General features: G+C 41.6%; 1 protein-coding gene across 1 annotated transcript; it reads left to right on the top strand.

Annotated features, from left to right (window-relative positions):
- Window positions 1-953: 953 nt before the first annotated feature.
- On the top strand, window positions 954-22,947 carry CD59 (CD59 molecule (CD59 blood group)). The gene is made up of 3 exons (XM_043908935.1): window positions 954-1,059; window positions 14,238-14,336; window positions 21,394-22,947. The coding sequence occupies exons 1-3, from the start codon at window positions 993-995 to the stop codon at window positions 21,594-21,596; spliced, it is 369 nt and encodes a 122-aa protein (XP_043764870.1). The 5' UTR covers window positions 954-992; the 3' UTR covers window positions 21,597-22,947.
- The last annotated feature ends 1,714 nt before the right edge of the window (window positions 22,948-24,661 follow it).

Below are 24,661 nucleotides of genomic sequence, written 5' to 3'. Positions count from 1 at the left end.
CAACTCAAAGGAGGGCTGGGTGGGGTGGAGTGGGGTGGGGTGGGGTGGGGCAGGGCGGGGCCCACCCACCAAGAACCCTATCTGTTTGCCAGGCAGAGGTCCTGGCCTGTGGGGCTCAGGAGAGTAGAATGTGGAGCCACCCTGTTTGGGAGCAGATATCACCTCCCTGTTGCTCAGGGAAGTCGGGGTGGGGTCGGGAGACTCCTTAGATCTGCTGCTCATGGTTTGGACTTGGGCTAACTTAAAAACCGCCCTGTTGCTCGGCCTCCTTCTCAAGTGAAAGGAGGATTTGGGGCGTTTCAGCCCTCCTGTCTTCTCCCCTGACGGTCACTGCCGCACCTCTAAGTATTAACGAAATAGGGACTAGACAGAAGAGTTAACCTGGAACCTGCCCTTACTTTTCAGAGTGAAGAAGGAGGTGTCCCCATCACACCAAGGTGAGGAGCCAGAGCTTCAGTGCCCTAACTAAGCCTTTGCCCTGTATTTTGCCACTGAACTCCTGCTGGCGTCCCCCAGGGTCCCTCCTTTGGTGTGATGCACTTTGAGGCTGGCCTGGAAAAGTGATGCTTGCTGGGCTCAGCTCAGCCAGCAGCTGGAGGTGGGGCCTGCAGAGCTCGAATTGCAGGCGCTGCCTCGTGTACTCCGTTCACTTTATCGTTGGAGTGAGTGCCCCCGATGCAGCAGATCGTGCTGTCCCACTGCTCCGCCGTGACCACTGAGGCTCAGAAGGACGGAGTTTCTGCAAGGGTGCGCGCCTGCCGTGGGTGAGGGCTGGGGCGAGCATGGTATGCTCTGCCTCCCTGCAGCTGCCCCTCCCACCAGGCCTGACAGTGTTTCTTCAGCAAGCTGAGGTCTCCCACTGCAGAGGGACCGCAGTGTTTCCTGAAGCCCCCAGACCTTCCAGCTCTTGGTTTCTGAGGCACCTGGCAATCACCTGTTGGTTTGTGACAATGCTTTGTGTTCCTTCCTTCTAGACTCTGTAGCTGGTCGCAATGGCAAGCAAAGGAGGGTACATCCTGCTCGGGCTCCTGTTCTTCCTGGCTGTCCTCTGCCAACTAGGTGAGTGATCCAGAGGGGCTTGGATCTGGGTCACGTAGGTTGCTTCAGCCCTAAGTTTTTCTTAGGCTTCAGGATGACCAGGCTGGTGCCATGGACCCGGGCCAGGCTTCGGCTCTTTCGCCATCAGTGTTACAGGTCCAGGGTGATATGACTGCTCCTTCCTACGTTACAGCCCTGCCCTCAGAGCCCCTTCCTGAGTTACAGTTCATCCTGGGTGACAGAGCTGCTTTTGTGGGGGAGAGATTACATACCGCCTCTTAAGTTTCACCCCTCGCACTGCCAGCGGCCAGGGCTGCCAACCCATGCCATCTTCAGAGTGCTGAGCTCAGCGGCCGCCCCGGGTGCTCCCATGTGACGCTGCTGTGGCTGAGGGTACTGTGGTTATAGCAGCAGCAGCTGCCGCCCACAGCATTCATGAGCCCATCACTGTTCTCAGCATCTTAACACTATCTACTTATTTAATCCTCATGTCCATCCTATGGAGCAGGGGCTGTTCATTGCCACTTTCCAGATGACATGACTGAGGCCCAAGAAATGGTTTGTAAAATATCACACTGAAGGGCTGCAGACACAATTCAAACCCAAATAAGCCTTTCATCAAAGTGTCTGCACCTATTTCCGTCACCAGCCTACCCCGCCCCGCTTCCTGTAGATACTCATTACCTCTAACGGTAGGTTTACTTTGCTTCGTTATACAAATCAGAGGTCATTTTCTGCCTCTGTTATGTTGGTATTACTAATTTTTTTTTTTTTTTTTGAGGAGCAGGGATGGGAGACAGAAAAGAAAGCCACCATGTAGTGAATAGTACAGTCATCTGTGTGTTAGAGCGTGTCTTAGAGCTTACAGTGTTACCAGCTTCCATATGGTGAACACTTACTATGTACCAGGGCCTGGGCCAGACCCTGTCTCATTTAATCCTTAGCCATCCCCCTGAGGGCTCAGTGCTGTTATTCCCGTTTTACAGCTGAGGAAACTGAAGCAAAGAAGAAATTGGCCTAAGCTCATGTTTGAGCAAGTTCTCCCTTTCTGAGACAAGACAGAAGTCATGGCCTCCCCGCCCTCTTCCCCACTGTTGACCTTAGCCCAAAGTGGTTTGTAATGTAGTGACTGTGTTACAACATACATTATTGTCACAGTTCTACCCAGTGAATTTTCTGTAATAAGAACAGCCTGGGAGACCTCCCTGGTGGTCCAGTGGTTAAGACTTCGCCTTCCAATACAGGGGATGTAGATTCAATCCCTGGTTGGGGAGCTAAGATTCCACTTGCCTCATAGCCAAAAAACCAAAGCATAAAGCAGAAGCAATATTATAACAAATTCAATAAAGACTTTAAAAAATGATCCACATCAAAAAAGTCTTAAAAGACTAGCCTGGTCACACCCGCTTTCCAACAGTCTACATTTGTTTATGGAGCTTGGGTTTGGTGCCATTAGCCATTCTGTGACAGGTCTTGGGGGCACTTAGGTCGTTCCCGAGGGAGTTGGAGTGTGAAGAATGTCCACTTCATCCTGGTTAAGTGGCTGGAATATCAAACAGCCATCCTCTGACTTATTGCTTGCCCCTGGCCTGGTCTCCTCCGTGATTATGGTTGGTTTCTTCTCTTTTTCACTCAGGACAGTTAGAAGAACATCATGGTAAACAAACCAAGCATGGGCTTCAGAACCGACCGTCTGGGTATAAGTCCCAGCTCTCCTCTTAAGGGCTACTCTGCCTTTTGATGAGTTAGTTAACATCTTAGTTTAAGCCTGCCTCTTACAGCAGTTCTCTGAAGATTGAAAGTTTAGATATTTGAACACTGTGTTAGCTGTGAATATTTCTGCCTCACAGAAGTTCCAAAGGTGAGCTCGCTTTCCTCTGTCCGAAGGTTTGTCAGGAAGCCAAATGAACTCTGGCTGTAGCCAGGAGAAAATGTACTCCCATGGGCAACCTTTCCAAGTGGCCCTCTTGGATCGCAAGGCGAGAATATCCTCTCCCTCTTCACTCTTTGCTCTATCAGAGGGACACACTTCTGGAGCTGGGGAAGATTGTTGAGAAGTGGCATCTTTGTCCCTTATGGTGACTGCCGTCTCACGCAGGCGTGGCAAGCACTGAGCCTGGCAGAGAAGAGGCAGGGGGGACCAGCGGAGCCCAGCCCCGGACCTGGGGGCTGCTGCATGCAGTGCTTTGGGTGTTCTTGATGGAGTCACACCTCCTCTCCAGACATCTGTCTTATCATCTGCAAGCAAAATGGAGGAGGGGGGGTTTGGGAGGCTGATGTTTCGAAGTTTAACCTGGAACCTTCACAAATCAGAGGGTCCTCTGCTAGTTGGGATTTCACACCTGTGAAGGCAGACGTGGTCATTTAAGATGTTATAGAGTGCTTCACTCCTGACTGTGCTCAGAAAGTGAGGAGCCACTTTCTTCTGGCATTCTGAAAATTCTTCTCCCTGGTGATAAACCCAGGCTATATGGCCTTAGGACTAAAAGCTCTTGGGTGCTAAAACCCACATTTTGGTCTTGGTTTCACTATGCCATTCTTTTATGACACTTTACACATTTCATCTTTGAAAATGTCTTCTCATCAGTTCAGTTCAGTTGCTCAGTAGTGTCCGACTCTTTGCCACCCCATGAATCGCAGCACGCCAGCCCTCCCTGTCCATCACCAACTCCTGGAGTCTACCAAAACCCATGTCCATCGAGTCAGTGATGCCATCCAGCCACCTCATCTTCTGTCGTCCCCTTCTCCTCCTGCCCCCAATCCTTCCCAGCATCAGGGTCTTTTCCAGTGAGTCAACTCTTCACATGAGGTGGCCAAGGTATTGGAGTTTCAGCTTCAGCATCAGTCCTTCCAATGAACACCCAGGACTGATCTCCTTTAGGATGGACTGGTTGGATCTTCTTGCAGTCCAAGGGACTCTCAAGAGTCTTCTCCAACACCACAGTTCAAAAGCATCAATTCTTCGGTGCTCAGCTTTTTTCGTCGTTCAACTCTCACATCCATACATGACTACTGGAAAAACCATAGCTTTGACTAGACGGACCTTTGTTGGCAAAGTAATGTCTCTGTTTTTAAATATGCTATCCAGGTTGGTCATAACTTTCCTTCCAAAGAGTAAGCATCTTTTAATTTCATGGCTGCAGTCACCATCTGCAGTGATTTTGGAGCCAAAAAAAATAAAGTCTGACACTGTTTCCACTATTTCCCCATCTATTTGCCATGAAGTGATGGGACCAGATGCCATGATCTTAGTTTTCTGAATGTTGAGCTTTAAGCCAACTTCTTCACTCTCCTCCTTCACTTTCATCAAGAGACTTTTTAGTTCCTCTTCACTTTCTGCCATAAGGGTGGTGTCATCTGTATATCTGTGGTTATTGATATTTCTTCCCAGCAATCTTAATTCCAGCTTGTGCTTCTTCCAGCCCAGCATTTCTCATGATGTGTTCTGCATATAAGTTAAATAAGCAGGGTGACAATATACAGCCTTGACGTACTCCTTTTCCTATTTGGAACCAGTCTGTTGTTCCCTGTCCAGTTCTAAATGTTGCTTCCTGATCTGCATACAGGTTTCTCACGAGACAGGTCAGGTGGTCTGGTATTCCCATCTCTTTCAGAATTTTCCACAGTTTACTGTGATCCACATAGTTAAAGGCTTTGGCATAGTCAATGAAACAGAAGTAGCTGTTTTTCTGGAACTCTCTTGCTTTTTCGATGATCCAGTGGATGTTGGCAGTTTGATCTCTGGTTCCTCTGCCTTTTCTAAAACCAGGTTGAACATCTGGAAGTTCACGGTTCACGTATTGCTGAAGCCTGGCTTGGAGAATTTTGCGCATACATAAGGGTATTGCCAAATATGTGTGTGGAATATGACTCATCTTTGTCCTGTCACCACTGTTATATAAAACAGAAGGGAAAATCAGTGACACTTTAAGTCTAGCCACCAAAGAGGAATCCTAAGAACGGAATGAGAGTGGTAGTCATTTTTCAAACTGGGGAACCAGAGGCATTTGCTTCTAATAGGAGCCAGCCCTGTGTTCAGTGTCTCTGTGCAATGACTCTTCACCCATATGGGTTTAGGATACACGGCTGCTGCCCGTCCCTTGGCTGTGTTTGCTTCTGGTGATGGGCCAGTCCCTCAGCAGGGAACAGCCACACCAAGGATGCCTTATCCCAGAGGCCATCAGACTTGTTCTGTAGAGGGCCAGATAGTAAATATTGTAGGCTTTGCAGGCCAAGAGACAAAAACCAAGGGTATTTTGTAGGCATTTGTATAAATAAGAGAGAAAACAAGTTTCTCTAAGTTTTTAATTGACGATTCAAAAATTAATAATTGAGTACAGTTATTTATGATACAGCCCTACTAATAAAAACGGAATTATTTCTGGGAGAATAACATTTTGCTTACACTGATTCAAAAGTCAGTGTTCCCCATCATCACATGAGTTGCAAATGTTCATGTGTTTATACTGATTTGTAATAGATTTAATGTATTTCATCTTGGAACATGTCTTTTCACACAGATAGGTGCTACCAAATACCGATGATCAGTCCATGAGAATGTGATGTCAGAGCATATTTGTTGCAGAAGATGTTTATAGAATTCTGCTAGTTTATCCTCTTGATGGGTGCCTTTCAACATGTTATTAACATTGCAGATTAATTGTTGGGGTCCTTTAATGGACCGGAACCTTGTGGTACGGAGTCGACGATAAGAAAGTGAAAGAGAGAAAGAGGCTGATATCCCTTGGTTTACACAGAGGACCAATAAAGTCCTTGATACAGGACTTGCATCGCTCACGAAGGCACCAGGCGCCCTCTCGAGGGGGTCTTAGAAGCCCGGGCAGAAAAGTGAGCACGACAGGTCTTCACGCTCCAGAGAGTCAGCCAGAAAAAGAGAGAGAGAGAGAGAAAGAGACAAAAAAGACCCGGGGACCTAAGCTCTGATGGAGCAAAGGTGCTTTAATGATTTTTCTATGAGTACATATAGGCTGCAGTACAAGAAACTTCTTTTGGGAAAGATAGAGATCAGAAAACCAAAAGTACAGCAAACGTTACCAAGGGAACAAGGGGTAATGTTAGTCACAAGGTCAGGAGACAATCCATATCTCAAGAAAGGGGAAGGAGATTAAGCTGTTTTGTCCTAAGGAGAATGTTTACTAAAGGAGACTCATGCTTGCCTCACACAATGACCTCAGTCCCTGGGAACAGTGTGCTGTTCCCCTTGAAGAGGGACAAAGGACTCATGAGAGACAGCACGTAGGAATCCTCCCGTCAAACATTCCCTGACAATTCCCCCTTATTTATTTATAATATTTGTAAGAAGAGTTCTGACCATAAGAGTTTGTTTGGTTTTGACAATCTTTGCATGAAGGGAACGGTAGACAACAAATATAATTGTTAAGACAATCACCAAAATTATGGTTCCAGATCCAATGCTATGAGTAAGACTTTGAAACCATCCACGTGGGTCTAGCCCAGATAATTGATCAGCTGATTGTTTAGCTAAAGTTTCCATATCAATGGAAGAGGGCAGATTATTAGAAAAGGTTTCAAATATTTCTTTTTGTAATAACTGTACATTCAGAGAGGCATTATCATGTATGTTTTGTAAATGAAACTTGATTTGTTCCCAGTTGTAGGCACTATTATTAAAATGAACAGGAGTAACACAAAATTGAGTAGAATTCCAGTCACATTTTAGCATCACCTGTTTTTGTACATCTGTTAATTGATCTCCAACCCATTCGATGGCTGTTTTCAGTTCCTGTATTTCTTCTTGAATTTCCTCATCTATCTGAGTCTGAGTGGCCCATATAGTATGGGCATCTTTAGTCCAATTTTGAATAAAATTATGTGTCTGAATAGAGGTTTGTAAAGCAACACCAGTGACAGCAGCAGTGGTGCAAATGGCTATTAATCCCAAAATACTAAAAATCAGCCATCCAATGAATCGTTTAGATCGCCAGAGCAATTTAGTAAGCAACCGGGAAGCAAGTCCAGCCATGGGACCTTCTTCCCAGGGCCGTTGGAGATTTATTGGTAACCATAGACTACGTCAAGATCGAAGAATTAAAAGAGAATCATATCTTAAGTAAATAGAGGAGTTAAGACAAGTACATAATCTGCAATTTATGCAAGTTACAGAACGTATAGTCTTATTGAATTGTAAGTTTCCTATAGCTGTAACAAAAGGAAATGGAACACAGGCTTGTATAAAATATGATTGATTATAGCGAAAGAAATAATTGCTATAGCTATGATTGGTCCCTGTGGAATGTCTGGTCCAAGTCCCAAGTTCTTCGGTGTTTGCAGCAAGTTTTCAGATGTCCCATTGTTTAGGCCCAGTCTGTTTATCAAAGATGATTCGAGGATGAGGTGGGCGCCATTCCATCATCAAGCTAGCCAAGAAGTCCTCTGTCATGGTAATGTTCCATTGTAGTATTAGTAACCTTCCATGTTACTTGAGTAATATAATCATACATAGTATTGTTAATATCATCTGAGTAGTTCAATAGCCACATACTATGGGGTTCCCAATTGACAATTGTGTGATTAGCTATAAATTTTCCTGGTTTGGCCTGACATTTGTCTCAATGAACAGAAATATATTTAAAGTTCTTATTAGTAAACCCTTGGCATGTTGTTCTTTGTTCTTTCCCTAATTCTTTCCCTAAAGTTTCAGTAGTGTAAACATGGTTCACTGACAAAGGAAGGGCAGTAAATAATCCAAGTAGTGTCCGAAAATCCTTTTCTGGAGGCAGGACGAAAGCCCAAGTTTGTCGACTAATGTTTATACATAATTCTGCTGGGCCCATACATAAAGGAAGGACTTCATAACCTGGAACGATATTAATTAGTTTTTCTTTTTCTTCAGGATGAGAGGACCCCTCCAGTTCCAAGGAGGGGGCATATGTGTTGACTCATTAGTGGATGTGATTGGTTCTGTATCTGTCCATTTTACAACCTACAATAAAAAAGGGGGGTTAGGTATATAAGCCCAGTAAGTGTGATCAATCAGGTCAGCCTGAGCGGGGGAAGCAAAAGCAAGCAAAGCAAGCATAGCGAAGAAAAATATTTTTAGGATTCCGAGGCATTCCCTGTTGAGAAATCAGGTTTTCAGTTTAATTAGTAAGGGTTTTTATCTGTCCCCAAGTAGGGAGATCATAAGGTCGGTGACGTCGAGTGTGGCGTTTTTTGGAAATTTTTAATGTCGCCATGGCTTATATTGGAATTCTTTCTTCCTGGGTTTTTTGCTGTTTCATCTCTAGTCTGAATGCTGGGGGCCCCCGTAGGTTGAATCTTCTGAAGAGGAAGTCATGTGAGCTCGTTGGATCTATCTGGAGAAATAGAAGCATATCCTTTCCCTGTAAGATTAGTTTCTTAGATTTCTATTGATTAGTTAACCCGTCTTGATATCAAATGGGCAAAGGAAAGGAGGTGTCCTATAATGTTTAAAAAATTCTTTTTTTGTTTGTTTGTTTTTTGCTTTTGTCAAAACATCTCTTTGTGGTAAGTTTAAAAACTTTAAAACAAATAAGGCTATATTAACAATAGTTATAAAAAGAGAGGAAAGCAATAATGATGAAAACATTCTTAGGAAATATTTCAGTCTAAAAGAAAAAAAAAAATCATTCAGAAATCTGTTTGGGACTGGTATTAGGCTGTGGTTTGTGTTATTTGGGGCAAAGGATTAGGAGTAACCATTCAAATATTTTTTCCTAAGTGAAATTATTGAAAAGGTGATGCAGAACAACTTGACAAATGAAATGTTGCTCACATCCAAATATATTTGACCTTGTCCTTGAAAAAGAAATGCAGCTTAGCAACTGTTGAATCTCACTGTTCAGTGTGTTAAAGAGGATGACTACACTTCCAAGACAGACCTGAAAAGAAGGCAGACATTCCACATTTCTGATATTCTTAGGAACAAATAATCCATTCGGGAAATGGTGTCTTTTTTTTTTTTTTTTAATGCCATTTTCGCCCTGCTTTAAGAATCCTACACATTGGGAACAGAAATAGTCACACCAACAATAGTTATAGGCTTAAAGATTACACTACACCAGAATCTAGCAAAGTTTGCTCTGGACAAGGAAGACAAAAGTGTTCCTGTGTATTTTCTCTTATTTAATTTTATATTTGCAGTTACAGTGTGTAATGTGTTTGTCCAATCATGTCTTGCATTTGTGGACTATAAGGAATGTCTGCAATCTGTTTAATAGAGAATGAATGAAAAAATTGTTTGACCTGCTTAGAAATATAGGCAGAGTCATTGTTTTTATAGAATTAGGTGTTCTCATTATCGTGAAGTAAGTTGATAGATGGGTTATAACATGTTGTGTAGTCTTAACTTAGAGAGGTGTTGACCCTAGAAAAGAAGAATTTGTATTGATCGAGACATGTAAGAAGGAAGAGGAAGAAAGTTCAGGACAATGAGTTACATCAATTTGCCATAAAATTTTCCTTCATTTGTTATAAGCCTTTTTAAAATTTTAGCACTAAATATCTTTAAAAGTTAAAAGGCCAAAACAAAGTATGATAGCATAATAAACAAATGTAATGTTTATTTCAAATAAACATACCATACTTTGTGGTTTTCATTGTGATCCACCCAAGCATTTCAGCTGTATTTTTTAATATATTTGTAGTCTGAATGTATCTGTTGACCAAAGTTAATTTTGTTAAATATTGTTTTCTCAGAATTTTTCTCTTGTTTTTAATTTGGTTTAATTTGGAAAAAGAACATTTGCTGTAGCTAGAACGACAATGAAAAACTAGTCTAGTAAAGCTTCTGTAAATACCACTTTATTTTATAATGTTTATAATGTTATAATGTTTCAACAATTAAAAAAATATTTTTGTATTCATCATTTTATTTGCCATTTCTTATATCTTTCTATTAAAAGCATATATTTTACTTTTCTATAGCAACCATGAAATGTCTTGTATGTTAGCATTTTATAGACCGTTGAACATATTTCTCAAATCATATTATATTATATATATATCCATTCCTGTATAAATATATATTTATATTCATTAACAGCTCAAAATCTCTTCAGCTCTTCTGCAAGAAAAACCCCTTTTAAGAGTAAGCCAATGTTCAGCAATTAACGCTTCAAAATCCTACTTCATTTGGAAATGACCCAGCCATTCAAAAACTTCTACTACTTAGTTCAGCACAACTCTAGAAACCTAAGTCACTCCAATCCCAAGAGATGGCTCCAGATTATAGATAATAGATCATTCTATCAAAAATACAATTATTTCTAAGAGCTTATCTAAAAGTTTTTATCTCATCTATATATTTGTGTATATATATATAAAGAGTTACCTTTTTGTTGACAAACTTAGTTTACCTTAAACCAAGGCATAATAAAAGTATTATATAATGTTGATGACTCAAGACATGTCCCAACTAGATTAACAAATAATTATATTTAAATCACATTCACATTTAAATAAACATTATACCCAACATTGAACACCCTTCAGTTCATGTAAGCTGCATCCAAATAGAGCTCATTAACTCCACACTATCCAAAAACAAAGACATACATTGAGACATAGAAAATTTTAGATACATAGGCATAGTTCTCCGTTTGAAATTTAAAATATCCTTTTGTTTTATTTATTTATTTTGAGCTCCACCAATTTGTTAATGGCTGGAGTCCTAGATAGAGTGGGCTGTGTATCCCAAGGACATGATAAGAGTTAACTTAAGGTTTTTTCTTAGGCCTATTTTTGTTTCCTAGGCAGAACTGGAGCTCAAAAAAAAATATTTTAACAAGTTAACCTTTTCTTAACTGCACGTGCAAGAAGAACTGGTTTTGCAATTTCAAAAAAGATTTTATTTTCATCAGTTTTTTCTGGAGTCTAAAGAATATCATAGCCATTCAGTGTCAAAAATATCATTTTTCTTTTTTGTAGCTATAGTATATTATTAATGATATATGCATGAGGGAATTGTCACATAGGAAGTAAAGCTTGGCTACAAAATTTTGACAAATACTAGGACTGTTATGGAGACAGCAATGGCATCCTATTTCAGTACTCTTGTCTGGAGAATCCTAGGGACGGGGGAGCCTGGCGGGCTGACATCCATGGGGTCGCATGGAGTAGGACGTGACCGAAGTGACTTAGCAGCAGCAGTAGCAGGACTTTTAAGCATACCTTGAGGTAACGTAGTCTATTGAAATCTTTTATGAGGCCCGATATGATTAGGATAAGGGAGAGAGAAAGTGAATCTCTCCCGGTCTAAAGGGTGTAAAGGTATATTTAAAAGGCAATCTTGTGAATCAGTAATAATAATGTGCCAATTTTGAGGAATAGTAATAGGTGATGGGATCTCTGGTTGCAATGTACCCATAGGTTTCATGAAAGAATTAACTTTTCTAAACTCTGTTAAGAGACACCATTTGTTATGTTTCCTTTTTATAACAAAAATAGAGTTCCAAAAAGAGCAAGATTTTTCAATATGTTTCAATTTTAATTGTGTGTTTATAAGTTTTTTAGTAGCTTGTAATTTTTCTTTCATAAGGGGCCATTGCTTTGTCTAAATAGGCTCATGATTTTTTTTAGTTATTTTAATAATTGTTTTGTTTGTTAAATGAGCAGTGGCCCCTAGGAAAAATGTGGAATGTATATCTGAGTTTGCCATTGTATAAGTAAGTTCCTTCCTATTAGATTAAAGGGTACATTTATCACATAAGGTTTTAATGTTGCAGGTTAGCCTTCTGGTCCCTCACATGAGTATATTTGAACACTTTGATAAACTTCTTGTACTTTAGTTTGAGAAATTCTTGCAATTTGGCAAGAGACCTTTTGTACAGGCCAGGATTTGGGCCATAAATGTTTGGAAATAATAGTAATATCAGATCCAGTGTCAAGAAGACCAGAAAATCTTTTACCATTAATTTTGATATTTATATTTGGTTGGGCATACTCAGATACTAATGATGTCCACAAAGATTGTTTTTGATCTGTACTGTCAAACCCATCTGTCCGTACATTATTAGAAGAATTAATAGAAATGTAAGGTAAAAGAAGTAATTGAGCAATTTTGTCCCCCTTTTTGAATTGCCATAGAATCTGAGATGACATCAGAATTTGAATCTCTCCTTTATAATCTGAATCAATTATTCCAGGGTGAACAGTAATTCCTTTAGAAGTCAGACTAGATCGGCCAAGCAAAAGACCAAAAGTTTGTGGGGGCAGGGGTCCAAAAAGTCCAGTAGGCACGCTAGTAGGGACTGTTTGAGGGTAAAGGAAAAAATCATTTAGGGCTGGTATGTCGACGGCAGCACTGCCGGATGTTGAGGGTTTGAGGGAAAGGATAGAATTTGCTCCTGTTTGGAGTTCCCTGGAATAGGTTTTCCATCAATATCAAATTTAAATTTACAACTTTTGGCCCAGTGCATTCTTCTATGGCAGCGAGGGCAAATTTTTTGGTATTTTATTAGCCTTCTTAGGGCGGTCCCTTTTTAAATGATTTTCATCTCCACAATTAAAGCATCCTTCATTTCCTTTTCTAAAGGTAGCAGCCAACCAGCATTTGCATCTTTTGAGTTTCTGATCCTAGATTGAGACAAGCTTTCAAATAATCAATAATAATTTTGGTCTCACAAATTGCAGCTATAGCTCTTTGACATTTCTGATTTGCATTCTCATAAGCAAGTAATTTCTCTAGCTGTTTTTTGGTTTCTTCTCCGATTACAGCATGGGAAATAGCAGCTTCTAATCTAGTTTAAAAATTAGCATAACTTTTCATTGGGTTCCAACAAATGAGAGACTTGGAGTTGCGACTGTTGGCAGAGAAGAAGCATTTGGAGCAGCCGGGGCAGGGCTAATAAGAAAATTTTGAGATATTTTGTATTGTTTTAATTGGGCCTTTTGTAAAGTTTAATCATTTAATTTATATTTATGTAATAAGTGTTCTGTCTGTTGCTGAATATTGGAAGGGCTAGAATGTACCTTGAAATGGCAGAATTACAGCTTTAATAAGAGCCCATAGGGGCTAGGGATCAATTGGAATATTTTTTCCTTGTTTGGCTGCTCATTTAACATTTTCTTTGACCTGGAGCCAGATTTCTAAATCAAAACTGCATTTATCAGGAAACTAAGGATTATGTTCAACTACTGTTTGAAGATAAGCCTCTATTCATTGCCGTGAAGCCAGAAGTTCCTGAAATTTAAACAAATGGTGAAGTAAAGTAGAAAAATAATGGGGCTGGCCAGCCGTTTAACCCATGCCTTAGTACTTACCAACCTCAATAGGTCCCTGAGTCACTCTGCCCGATATGCCACGTATACCAGTGTCCCTGTTCCTTGGCGCCATTTGTTGGGGTCCTTTAATGGACCGGAACCTTGTGGTACGGAGTCGACGATAAGAAAGTGAAAGAGAGAAAGAGGCTGATATCCCTTGGTTTACGCAGAGGACCAATAAAGTCCTTGATACAGGACTTGCATCGCTCATGAAGGCACCAGGCGCCCTCTCGAGGGGGTCTTAGAAGCCCGGGCAGAAAAGTGAGTACGACGGGTCTCCACGCTCCAGAGAGTCAGCCAGAAAAAGAGAGAGAGAGAGAGAAAAAGAGAGAGAAAGAGACAAAAAAGACCCGGGGACCTAAGCTCTGATGGAGCAAAGGTGCTTTAATGATTTTTCTATGAGTATATATAGGCTGCAGTATAAGAAACTTCTTTTGGGAATGATAGAGATCAGAAAACCAAAAGTACAGCAAACGTTACCAAGGGAACAAGGGGTAATGTTAGTCACAAGGTCGGGAGACAATCCATATCTCAAGAAGGGGGAAGGAGATTAAGCTGTTTAATCACCCTGGGAGCAGCGTGCTGTTCCCCTTGAAGAGGGACAAAGGACTCATGAGAGACAGCATGTAGGAATCCTCCCATCAAACATTCCCTGACAATTAATCACTTCTGGTTGAAAGTAGGAGAAGGATTCTCAATTGCACAATTAAATGGGCTTTGAAACCTGGACATTCCCTTTGCACATGCCACAGGGTCTGGAAAACCACTGCTGGAATGATAGTCTGAACTTCAAAAACTATGTCTGCTGCAGGTTTGTGTGGGAAGGCATCCCACTCTGACCCACACTACTGGAGACGGTGGGCTTGCTTCTGCTGCCAGGAGCGTGAGTCCCTGCTCACCTACCAGGTCCTGACGGTCATTCTTCCCGATTCCAGGTCACAGCCTGCAGTGCTACAGCTGTGTTAACCAAATGGACTGCGCTACAGCCATCAACTGTTCACAGAATCAAGATGCTTGTCTCTACGCTAAGGCTGGTGAGAGCCTCCCCCTCCCCTCTCTGCCTGATGTAATGGGATGAAGAGGGCCTGGGAAAAAATCCGTGCCACCTTCTTTTTTGTTAGACTTGTATTCAATAAGTAATAGCTACCATTTAATAGCACCAGTTGCATACGACACTAAGCACTTCGCATTCGTTTTTGTTTTGTTTTTCCTTTTTTTAAAAAATTTAACACTTTCCATCTACCACTTGGGGTAATATTTTATTCCCATTTGGTAAACAAGGAGACTTGAGATTCAGATTAAGCAACACGCTAAGGTCAAGGAAACCAGCTCAGGATTTGAATAGGGAAATCCATCCAGTTCCAACACTTGTTCTCATAACACCTACACTGGCTGCCTCCCAAACTTTTGAGAGCCTGCCATGTGCTAGAGCCTGAGCTAGGAGCTGGAGATACAAAGATGAAGAAAGGAGACAATGAAACTTGTGAGAGGCTTGTGTAGCTGTCACAGATGTCTTTATTTACTTATACTCGTGTATCATTCTCAGGGGAATTTAATATATGCAGAGTCCTAAGGGGACTCAAGCTGAGCTCAGCGGACAAATAGGAAGTAAGAGGACCAAGCAGGGAAGGGTGTTCCAAAGAAAGGCAAAGCAGATACCGCGGCTCGGTGGCCTCAGAGAGCAAGGCACTCATGGGCTTGGGATGGGCAATGGCCAGCATTGGCAAGGTCTGTCAAATCTGCATTTTCCAAATTGGTTATACTATGGAATTGCCTCTTCCATAAATCCTATTAAAACAAAATTTAGGAAATGGTGGGCAGAGGCAAGAAACCAGCCACATCATGCCCTCCACTCTTGCTGGGTGTGGTTCTGGATTGAATTGACATGTAGAAAAGATACTGTGAGGCGAGGAGCAGCTATTTCAGGGTCTACCTTGGTACAAGGTAAACCCCTCAACTTCGATCTCTTAAGAGACAAAAATCAAAACACCCTCCAAGTTAGTTCACTCACACTCTCTATGCAGATTCTTCCCAGCATCCTTCAAAGAATGTTGATCACATCAGGTAAACTCAGAAAAGTTTTGGGAGACCCACAAGCACGGAAAAACCTGATAGAAAGAAGGGGGAGATTGATTTCCCCAGAAAGGAAAAATCTCTCAGTAAGTCAGGATGAATTAGAATTCTCCTGTGTAAATAATAGGAGTATCTTTTAACTTTGGTACCAGTTCCTGAAATGCAGCTCTAATTCCAAGGCCTGCGTGTGAGGTCCTTGTTTCTGTAGGGAGACAGTTCCTCTGCCTCACCTGGAAGCCCACGTTGATTCATTGCTAATGTAGAAAGTACAATGAGGCCCCCAGAGAGAACAGCCATTCATTCCACAAATATTTGAGCACCAGTTATCTACAAACACAGAGACCTACTTCTTAACCCTGATCATCTGTCTCTTGGACCGCCACGATAAAAAGTATAATTTCCCAATGAGATAATAAAGGCAGTATTATGTGTAGAGTAAGTATTTAGAATAGCAGTTAGAAGCTTTGAGCTCAGATCTCTGTCCTGCCAGCAGTAAGTTCTTCCTGCCTGTGTTTTTTTTTTTGACAGAATGGGTATATTGGATGGTAGAGGTGGAGAGAAGGGAAGAGGGAAGTAGAGTGAAATTCAAATTTTTTTTTCCAGCTCTCTAATCCTATTGTTTCCTACCTAAATGGTTAAACTTTCATTTTAATTGTTTTCTAACATTATTGAAGTATAATTGACAAATAAAAACTGTATATATTTAAAGTGTGAAATGATTCAGTTCAGTCGCTCAGTCATAGCCACTCTTTGCGACCCCATGAATCGCAGCACGCCAGGCCTCCCTGTCCATCACCAGCTCCCAGAGTTTACTCAAACTCATGTCCATCGAGTCGGTGATGCCATCCAGCCATCTCATCCTCTGTCTTCCCCTTCTCCTCCTGCCCCCAATCCTTCCCAGCATCAGGGTCTTTTCCAGTGAGTCAACCCTTCTCATGAGTTGGCCAAAGTATTAGAATTTCAGCTTCAGCATCAGTCCTTCTAGTGAATACCCAGGACTGATCTCCTTTAGGATGGACTGGTTGGATCTCCTTGCAGTCTAAGGGACTCTCAAGAGTCTTCTCCAACACCGCAGTTCAAAAGCATCAGTTCTTCGGCACTCAGCTTTCTTTACAGTCCAACTCTCACATCCATACATGACCACTGGAAAAACCATAGCCTTGACTAGACAGACCTTTGTTGGCAAAGTAATGTCTCTGCTTTTTAATATGCCGTCTAGGTTGGTCATAACTTTCCTTCCAAGGAGTAAGCATCTTTTAATTTCATGGCTGCAATCACCATCTGCAGTGATTACCACAGTCTAATACATTCACCCCTTCCCATTATTACCTTTTTGTGTATGATGAGAACACTTAAGATCTATTCTCTTAAGCAAGTTTTGAATAGACAATCTAATATTATTAACTCCCTGGTAAAGAACCTGCCTGCAATGCAGGAGACCCCAGTTTGATTCCTGGGTTGGGAAGGTCCCCTGGAGAAGGGATGGGCTACCCACTTTAGTATTCATGGGCTTCCCTGGTGGCTCAGATGGTAAAGAGTCTGCCTGCAATATGGGAGACCTAGGTTCAGTCCCTGGGTTGTGAAGATCCCTTGGAGGAAGGCATGGCAACCCATTCCTGTATTCTTGCCTGGAGAATCCCCATGGGCAGAGGAGCCTGGCGGGCTACAGTCCATGGGTCGCAAAGAGTTGGATAAGACTGAGCAACTAACCACATTATTTAACTACAGTCACCATGCTGTACATTAGATCCCCAGAATTTACTCATCTTATAATGAACTGTTACACCTAAAAACAGTTAATGTAAACAGTGAGGCACATCTATTAGAAGGGCCAGGATGTAAAACACCGACTACAGCAGATCCCAGTGAGGGTGTGGAGCTCCTGGAGCTCTCGTTCACTGCTGGTGGGAATGTAAATTGGTACAGACTGTTTGGCGGTTCCTTAAAAAACAAAACGTACCCTCACCATAGATTCAACAATTGCATTCCTTGATTTCATTACCCAAATGAGTTGAAAAGTTAGGTCCATACAAAAAACCTGCACATGGATGTTTATAGCAGCTTTATTCATAATTGCCCAAACTTGGAAGCAACCAAGATGCCCCTTTGTAGGTGAATGGATAAATAAATGGTGGTACCTCCAGAGAATGGAGAAATGAGGTATCAATCCATGAAAAGACATGAAGGAAACTGCATATTGCTGAGTGAAAGAAGTCACTTTGGCAAGGCTAAGTACAGTTATCATTCCAACGACATATATCGGAAAAGGCAAACTAAGGAGATAATCAAAAGGACAGTGACTGCCAGGGGTTAAGTGGGGAGGAGGGGGGCATGAACAGGTGGAGCACAGGATTTTTAGGGCAACCAGTATGATACTATAGCGATGGATACACATCATATGTTTTGTCAAACCCCATAGAATATACAACACCCAGAGGGAACCTAAATGTAAATTATGGACTTTGGGTGATCATGATGACATCAGTTGCAACACATGGAGGTGTTGGAGATGTTAATAGTGAGGGAGGTTGTTTAGGGTCGTGGCTGGGGGTGTCAGAGGGCTATATAGGAACTCTGCTCAATTTTGCTGTGAATCTAAAACTCTAAAATACAATTTTTTTTTTTAAGGATGATGTGAATCTTAAGTAATAATTTCCTTCTTCTCATGAACATATGTCCCAAAACTTCAACTAGACATGTGGTAGCAGCAGTTCTTGAAATATAGATACTCAGACCTTACAGTAAGGCAGATACTAACGGAGCATCTAAATCCCCCTCCAGCTCTGACATCAGCCTGGGAGAGGCAGAGTACACATTGTCATAAACATGAGTCAGAGGCCAAGCATACGTTGGAGAAGTTATTTAACCAGATTTCACACCCCCAGACTGTGAAATGGGAATACTTATCTCCCAAGGTCAGTAGGGCAGTTAGAGGAGAAATGTGTATGATAGTGCTATGCAGATGCCATCTAGAAGAGAGACAGGTGGGTATTAATTCAGCCACTGTTTACTGGCATCCTGGCTAGGTCCTGGAAGAATAAACCATGTACTTGGAGTCTGGCAGAGCTTCTGATGACAGTGTCAAGCAATCATTGCTGAAATGGCCTTTCAAATAAGGGACATACTTAAGGGTCCCTAAGTCAATTGGGGACTATTCCTTGGTAAAAGCAGACTTGAACCAAATCTTCAAAAAGGGCAGAGAGGCTGTGCCCAGATAGAGAACCTTCAACATTCCAGTGACTGATGTAATCCACTTTTATTCAGGTCATTCTGATAGTGGCTTTGGTGAGAAGCTCACCCTTGTAAGGTTGTTATGCAGATAAGATCATTCAAGTAAAATGCTTGGCTCACTGCAGGACAGGTGAAAGTGAAGTTGCTCAGTCATGTCTGACTCTTTGCGACCCCATGGACTAATGTAGCCCACCAGGCTCCTCCGTCCATGGGATTCTCCAGGCAAGAATACTGGAGTGGGTTACCATTTCCTTCTCCAGGGGATCTTCCCAACCCAGGGATCGAACCCAGGTCTCCCGCATTGCAGGCAGACGCTTTAACCTCTGAGCCACCAGGATAAGTAGTATGTGATTAATTGGTAGCAGTTATTAATAAATGACTAATTTATTAATGAATAATTAGGACAGAATTAATCTGCCCTCCTCAAGCTGTTAGGCTTCCCAAATTAATATTCTGGTGGCTTTAATGCCTTCCTAGTTCCAGTGTCTGATTATTATTACGTAAGGCAGTAACTTGTCCTATTCAACAGTATTTTTAGTACAGTTTTAGAAGCAGCCTCTTAAATGCTTATGACCCAAACAAGCAGAGTCACTGAAACACTTGTTCTGGCCTCTTCCACTTGACCAAACTTCATTAAAATCCAGCCCAGCACCTCATCTCTGAAGGGGAGTACAGAACAATTATAACCTGCAGTTATTAACTTAGGGGTTTTTGTTCTGAACTGTGAGTGCAGTTGGATAAATTAGTTACAAGCCTTACGTAAAAAAATAGGCATCTGTATTTTTTATCTTTCCAACACAGAAGAAAAGAAAGGGATGCCAGGGCAAGCACCAGCCTTCTATTGATATGTCTGTGTGTCCCTAGCATCTAGCACATACTGTAACTTTTGAAGAGGAAAATCTAAGATAATTCTTCTCTCTCAACACTTTTTTTTTTCCACTTAACATAGTTTATCTAATTATATATGCCAGTATAAGATACTTGGCATAGATACTTTTGGCCTTTATTTTCCTTTGTTGTGTAAAAATTAGAACCACAACTGCATATTCTTTTGGAAAGTTTTTCCTGTGTTACTGAATAGTCTAATGATCTTTAAAGGAAGTTAAAATATTTTGGAAATAAATTCATCCAGTGACTTTAGTTTAAATCTCAATCCACATATAAATATAATAAATATATAAATGAAAGATAGTCTTCTGTGAAGGTAACACTGTTAAATTCCTTGGGAATTCTTCCCAGAGAAAATTAATGTATTTAGCCCCACACGTATGATTTATACAAGTGGACCACATTCTACATATTGCTCTGCATCTAGGCTTTTTTCTCTTGAGATGGAATTCACATATCTCAGTTCCAAAGTTCAATTTAAAGTGTATAATTCAGTGGTCTTTAGTATATTCACAAGTCTGTATAACTATCACCACTGTCTAATTTCATAACATTGTTATGGTCCCAGAAGGAAGCCCCATACCTATTAGCAGTCACTGCCCATTCCTCCTTCCCACACACCCTGGCAGCTACTAATCTACCTTCTGTCTCCATGGATTTGCTTGTTCTGAATATTAACTGAACCATAAAATGTTGTGGTCCTCTGTGACCGGCTCCTATCACTGAGCATGAGGTTCTTAAGATTCACCCATGTTATTGGATATATCACAGTACCTTTTTCCTTTTTATGGCCAAATAATATTCCATTAGGTGGATATACCACATTTTATTTATTCATTCATCAGTTAATGGACATCTGGGTTGTTTCCACTTTTTAGCTGTTTTGAATAATGCTGCTATGATCATTGGTATATAAGCTTTTGTGTGAACATAGTTTTCAGTTCTCTTGGGTGATGTATTTACCTAGAAGTAGAATTACTAGGTCATATGAAAGCTATTTTTAACCTTTTGAGGAAATACTAGACTTTTCCGAGATACCTGCACCATTTTACCTTTCCACAAGCAATATATGAGGGTTCTAATATTCCATGACACTAATTATTTTCCAGTTTCTTGATTACAGCCACCCTAGTTGGTATGAATTGATGTTCATTGTGGTTTTGATTTGTATTTTCTTAATGACTAATGATATTGAGCATCTTTTCATGCACTTATTGGTCATTTGTATATCTTTGAAGTATCTATATCCTTTGCCCATTTTTTAATAGGGTTGTCTTTTTATTGTTCAGTTGTCTTTCACTCTTCTCAGATGTGTCATTTATCAACATTTTCTTCCTTTTGTGGGTTTTGTCTTTTTAAAGTGTTCCTTATTTGAAGCACTAAAGTTTTTAATTTTGATGAAGTCCTATTTATCTATTTTTTCTGCATTTTTTTTTAAAGAAACTAAAACTTCCCATGTCAACACACATAGTCCTATGACATTCCTTATCTGCATGAAACTTTGTTGTGGGGAACCTCTACCATAATTTATTCAGATGCTTTTTTTTTTGTTAACAGGCTGTCTTTTAGTTTCTTGCTGCTATAGATAGTGCAGTGACCATTCTTGAGCATGTATCTTAACCCTTTTTTCAAGTCATTCAGAGAGGAAAGCCTAGAAGTGGGATTGCCAAATCAAAGAGGGCATTTAAAAATCTTGGTAAATCTCGAACATTAATATGATTGCCTGTTGCCTCCTATGCACACACAGCTGTTCTGGCTCTGCTGAGACTCTGGCTTTATGGAGAGATTCCATTCAGAGCTGGCTCCTGCATCTTTTTAGCCAGATAGGAGAATTCAAAGACAAGTATAGAGCTTTACCTGCTTGATTGCTTATCCTTGTATGTGTGTGTTTTCCCACAGTGCCGCTAAAATTTTACCACCAGTGTTGGAGGTATCAAGATTGCAATTTTGAGTTCATTGCAAGCAGCTTAGGGGAGAAGCAGCTCCAGTATCACTGCTGCCAGAAGAACCTGTGTAACAAAAGTGACGGGACGAGTATATCCGAGAAGACACCACTGCTGGTCACTCTGTTGCTAGTGGCAGTCTGCCGCTTTTATCTCTAAATCTATGCCAGGAGGGCTTCTCCTGAATGTCCTGTTTCTATATATTCCTTCCTTCATGTGATGCTATGTTCCATAGGCTTTTTGTTTTCCAACTGGATCTTGTTGGGAAAGACTAAAACTAGCTTGAGCAACTTGAATAATAGAGGAACTCAGAAAGACTCTGAAGACCAGTCCTGTTGGCAGAGAAGACCTGTTTGAGTTGAAAAAAGTTAAGAGTGAACCGCATGTAATTTGAGTGAGTTGACATGCTTCTTACTCTGCACTTCGTGGGGCCAGCTTTGCAGGGACAGCTTGAGTAGCTACTCTGCAATCCTTAGACATTTCCCTCTGGTTCCTTGGATGTAATTAGCATGATCAGTACTTTCTTGGGGCAGCTGGGGCAAGGGTCTCCTTTTCAACAGTCTCTCTCAGAAGGAATGCTTTATGCTCGCCTTTCATGGCGCCTGTATTCAGGTAGGCATGATGCATCTTTCAGATGTGGGCTGTCAGTCAGGGACAATGAAATTCTTAAAGAAGAGTAGTGGGAATGACTGTTGTATTCTCAGCTGCCTGGGAAGGAGGTAAGCTTTCCAGATGGCAGAGCATGGAAACACAAGGTTTGTCTTTCAAGAGGTACCAGTGGCTCAAATCTGTTTTCCTCTGTCCCTCAATTTTGTATTGGCTTTGCTGTCTTTCGCTAGAAAAACTCAGTAGCATAAATGAACAGCATGTTATAACTCTCCCTTCCACTGCCTACCTTTTCTATTGACATGGTAGACTGTCTTGGCTTTGTCACACACAGTTAAAAACTAAACATTTGAATATTCTGTGTTACATATGACTTGCAGTTATTAAGTATGCTTATTTTAACTGTTACTGGTAGGAACACTCTTCATGTGTGTATGTATAATGAGTGACTGGAACAGGAGGGGCCTTTGGGGTTAGGATTTGAAAGTTGCAAACGTCATCATGAACAGTAGCAGGCCTGCCGGGATGTGTTTACCTGCCGACACACAGCCAGTAGGCTCCTAGCTGAGTCAGCACAGATTGTGTAAAATACATTTGTAAGGGCTATTAGCATCATCACAAATGCTGAGGCTTTCAGAAGCATTATCAGTTTGCTAAAAAGTGCCCACCTTTTCAGGAGGACAAAATTTTGCCTTTTTTCTTGTGGGTACTGGTGAATAAGATTCAGTAGACTTAATGACATTTGTATGCTTACAATCTTGGCTGTATGTAACAGCATAGCTTGACTTTTACAGATAAAGGTGAAATTTCTTGATTTTTTTTAAAAATCTTTGTTTTTGTGATGTGCTGGACAGACTGAAATGAATCCTGCCTTTTTTCTGAAAATAAAATCTCATCAAATGCACGAGTGTGGTTATTGGCCCAAAAGGATAGCAACATATGCAACACGTCCAATGGTAGCAACTGAAAGAAGAGATCTTAGTACCAGGTTTCTCCTGTAGTTGCTATTACTTGGACATGAAGACAGAGGCTTCCTCATCCCAGCCTAGCATTACTTTGGTGCTTTGTGTTCCTTGCTGATTCAGTGCTTTTCCTTACATCTTTAATATTCTTTTCGAAGACAGTGCAACTCGGTGTGACTCTTTCCTTGATAGGACTTTTTCTGCCTGAGGAAGTACTGACCATTCCACAGCAAAGCAGCTCATTTCATATAGTGCCTTTTAGTTCTAAGGAACAAGAACAAACTTTGACAGACTTAGGCAGGAAATGAATTTTGGGAAACTTTGAAGAGGAATCCAACCAGACTGAAAAAAGCCAGGAATTGGGGGAATTCCCTGGTGGTCTAGTGGTTAGGATTCAGCACTTTCACTGTCGTGGCCCAAGTTCAGTCCCAGGTTGGGGAACTGAGACCCTGCACACCATACAGTGTGGCCAAAAATAATTTTTTTTTTAATTAAGAAAAAAGCCAGGCCTCCAACTAATAAAAAAAGAAAAAAAAAAAGCCAGGAGTTGGGAAGTTCCAGAATTCTCTTTCTAGATTTAGATGCCAGGGTGAGACTGTCTGCTTGCTCTCCTGGGTCTTGTGCCCACTGTGGGCCAGAGTGCACTGAGAAGGGGGTCATTCTCTAAAGCAGAATCTGCTAAAAGGGAGCTAGGGAGAGGATTGCTGGGACGCAGGATCAGCAGGGGTTGTAGAGTCTTAAAGGTTTGAGGTTTCTTTCTGCAGATAGTTGCTATGACTCATGCCGTAGGCTAAGGGTTGGATGTCTGGACCCAAAGGCAAGAATACAGGGACTTCCCTGGTGGTTCAGTGGTTAAGGCTCTACACTTTCAATGCAGGTTCCATCCCTGTTCATGGAACTAAGATCCCACGTGCTATGTGGTACAACACCCCACCCCTCGCCAACAGGCAATACTACAGAGGCCAGATGAGTTGGAGAGTCACTAGTCTTGGGTTCATTATTGGGTGGTGATAACCCCACTGGGGGCTTCCCTTGTGACTCAGATGGTAAAGAATCTGTCTGCAATGCAGGAGACCCGGGTTCGATCCCTGGTTCAGGAAGATCCCCTAGAGAAGACTGACTATGGAGAAGGGAGCTTCCTTTCCGTGATCAGCTTCCCGGGGGCTGGCTGCTCTTCCCACCCTTGCTGCTGTGGGCCACACGCAGATTGGTCAACCCCTGCATGCTGACCCTGTACGTGAGCACTGTTGCCTTGTTATGGTGCTGTGACCAGAAGTGGAACTCAGCATAACACATAAATTCTACTAGGGTAGATAAATGGGACCTGGCTCTAAATTTTTGAACAGGGCGCATACTGGGTGACAACTTGAGGGCTTACTGTGTGCCAGGCACTAGTCTAGGCACTGTATGTATATGAGTTCATTTTTCTCAGTAACTGTGCATAGTATTGGGGCTTCCCAGGTGGCACTAGCAGTAAAGAACCTGCCTCCCAATGCAGGAGATGCAGGATGCAGATTCTATCCCTGGGTCCGGAAGATCCCCCGGAGGAGGAGAGCATGGCAGCACACTCCAGTATTCCTGCCTGGAGAATCCCATGGACAGAGGAGCCTGGGGAACTACAGTCCGTAGGGTCACAGAGAGTCGGACAGGATTGAA

Source organism: Cervus elaphus, chromosome 1 (genome assembly GCF_910594005.1).
Source record: "Cervus elaphus chromosome 1, mCerEla1.1, whole genome shotgun sequence".
In the NCBI taxonomy this organism is placed as follows: Eukaryota; Metazoa; Chordata; class Mammalia; order Artiodactyla; family Cervidae; genus Cervus; species Cervus elaphus.
This window is presented reverse-complemented; position numbering and strand designations above follow the sequence as displayed.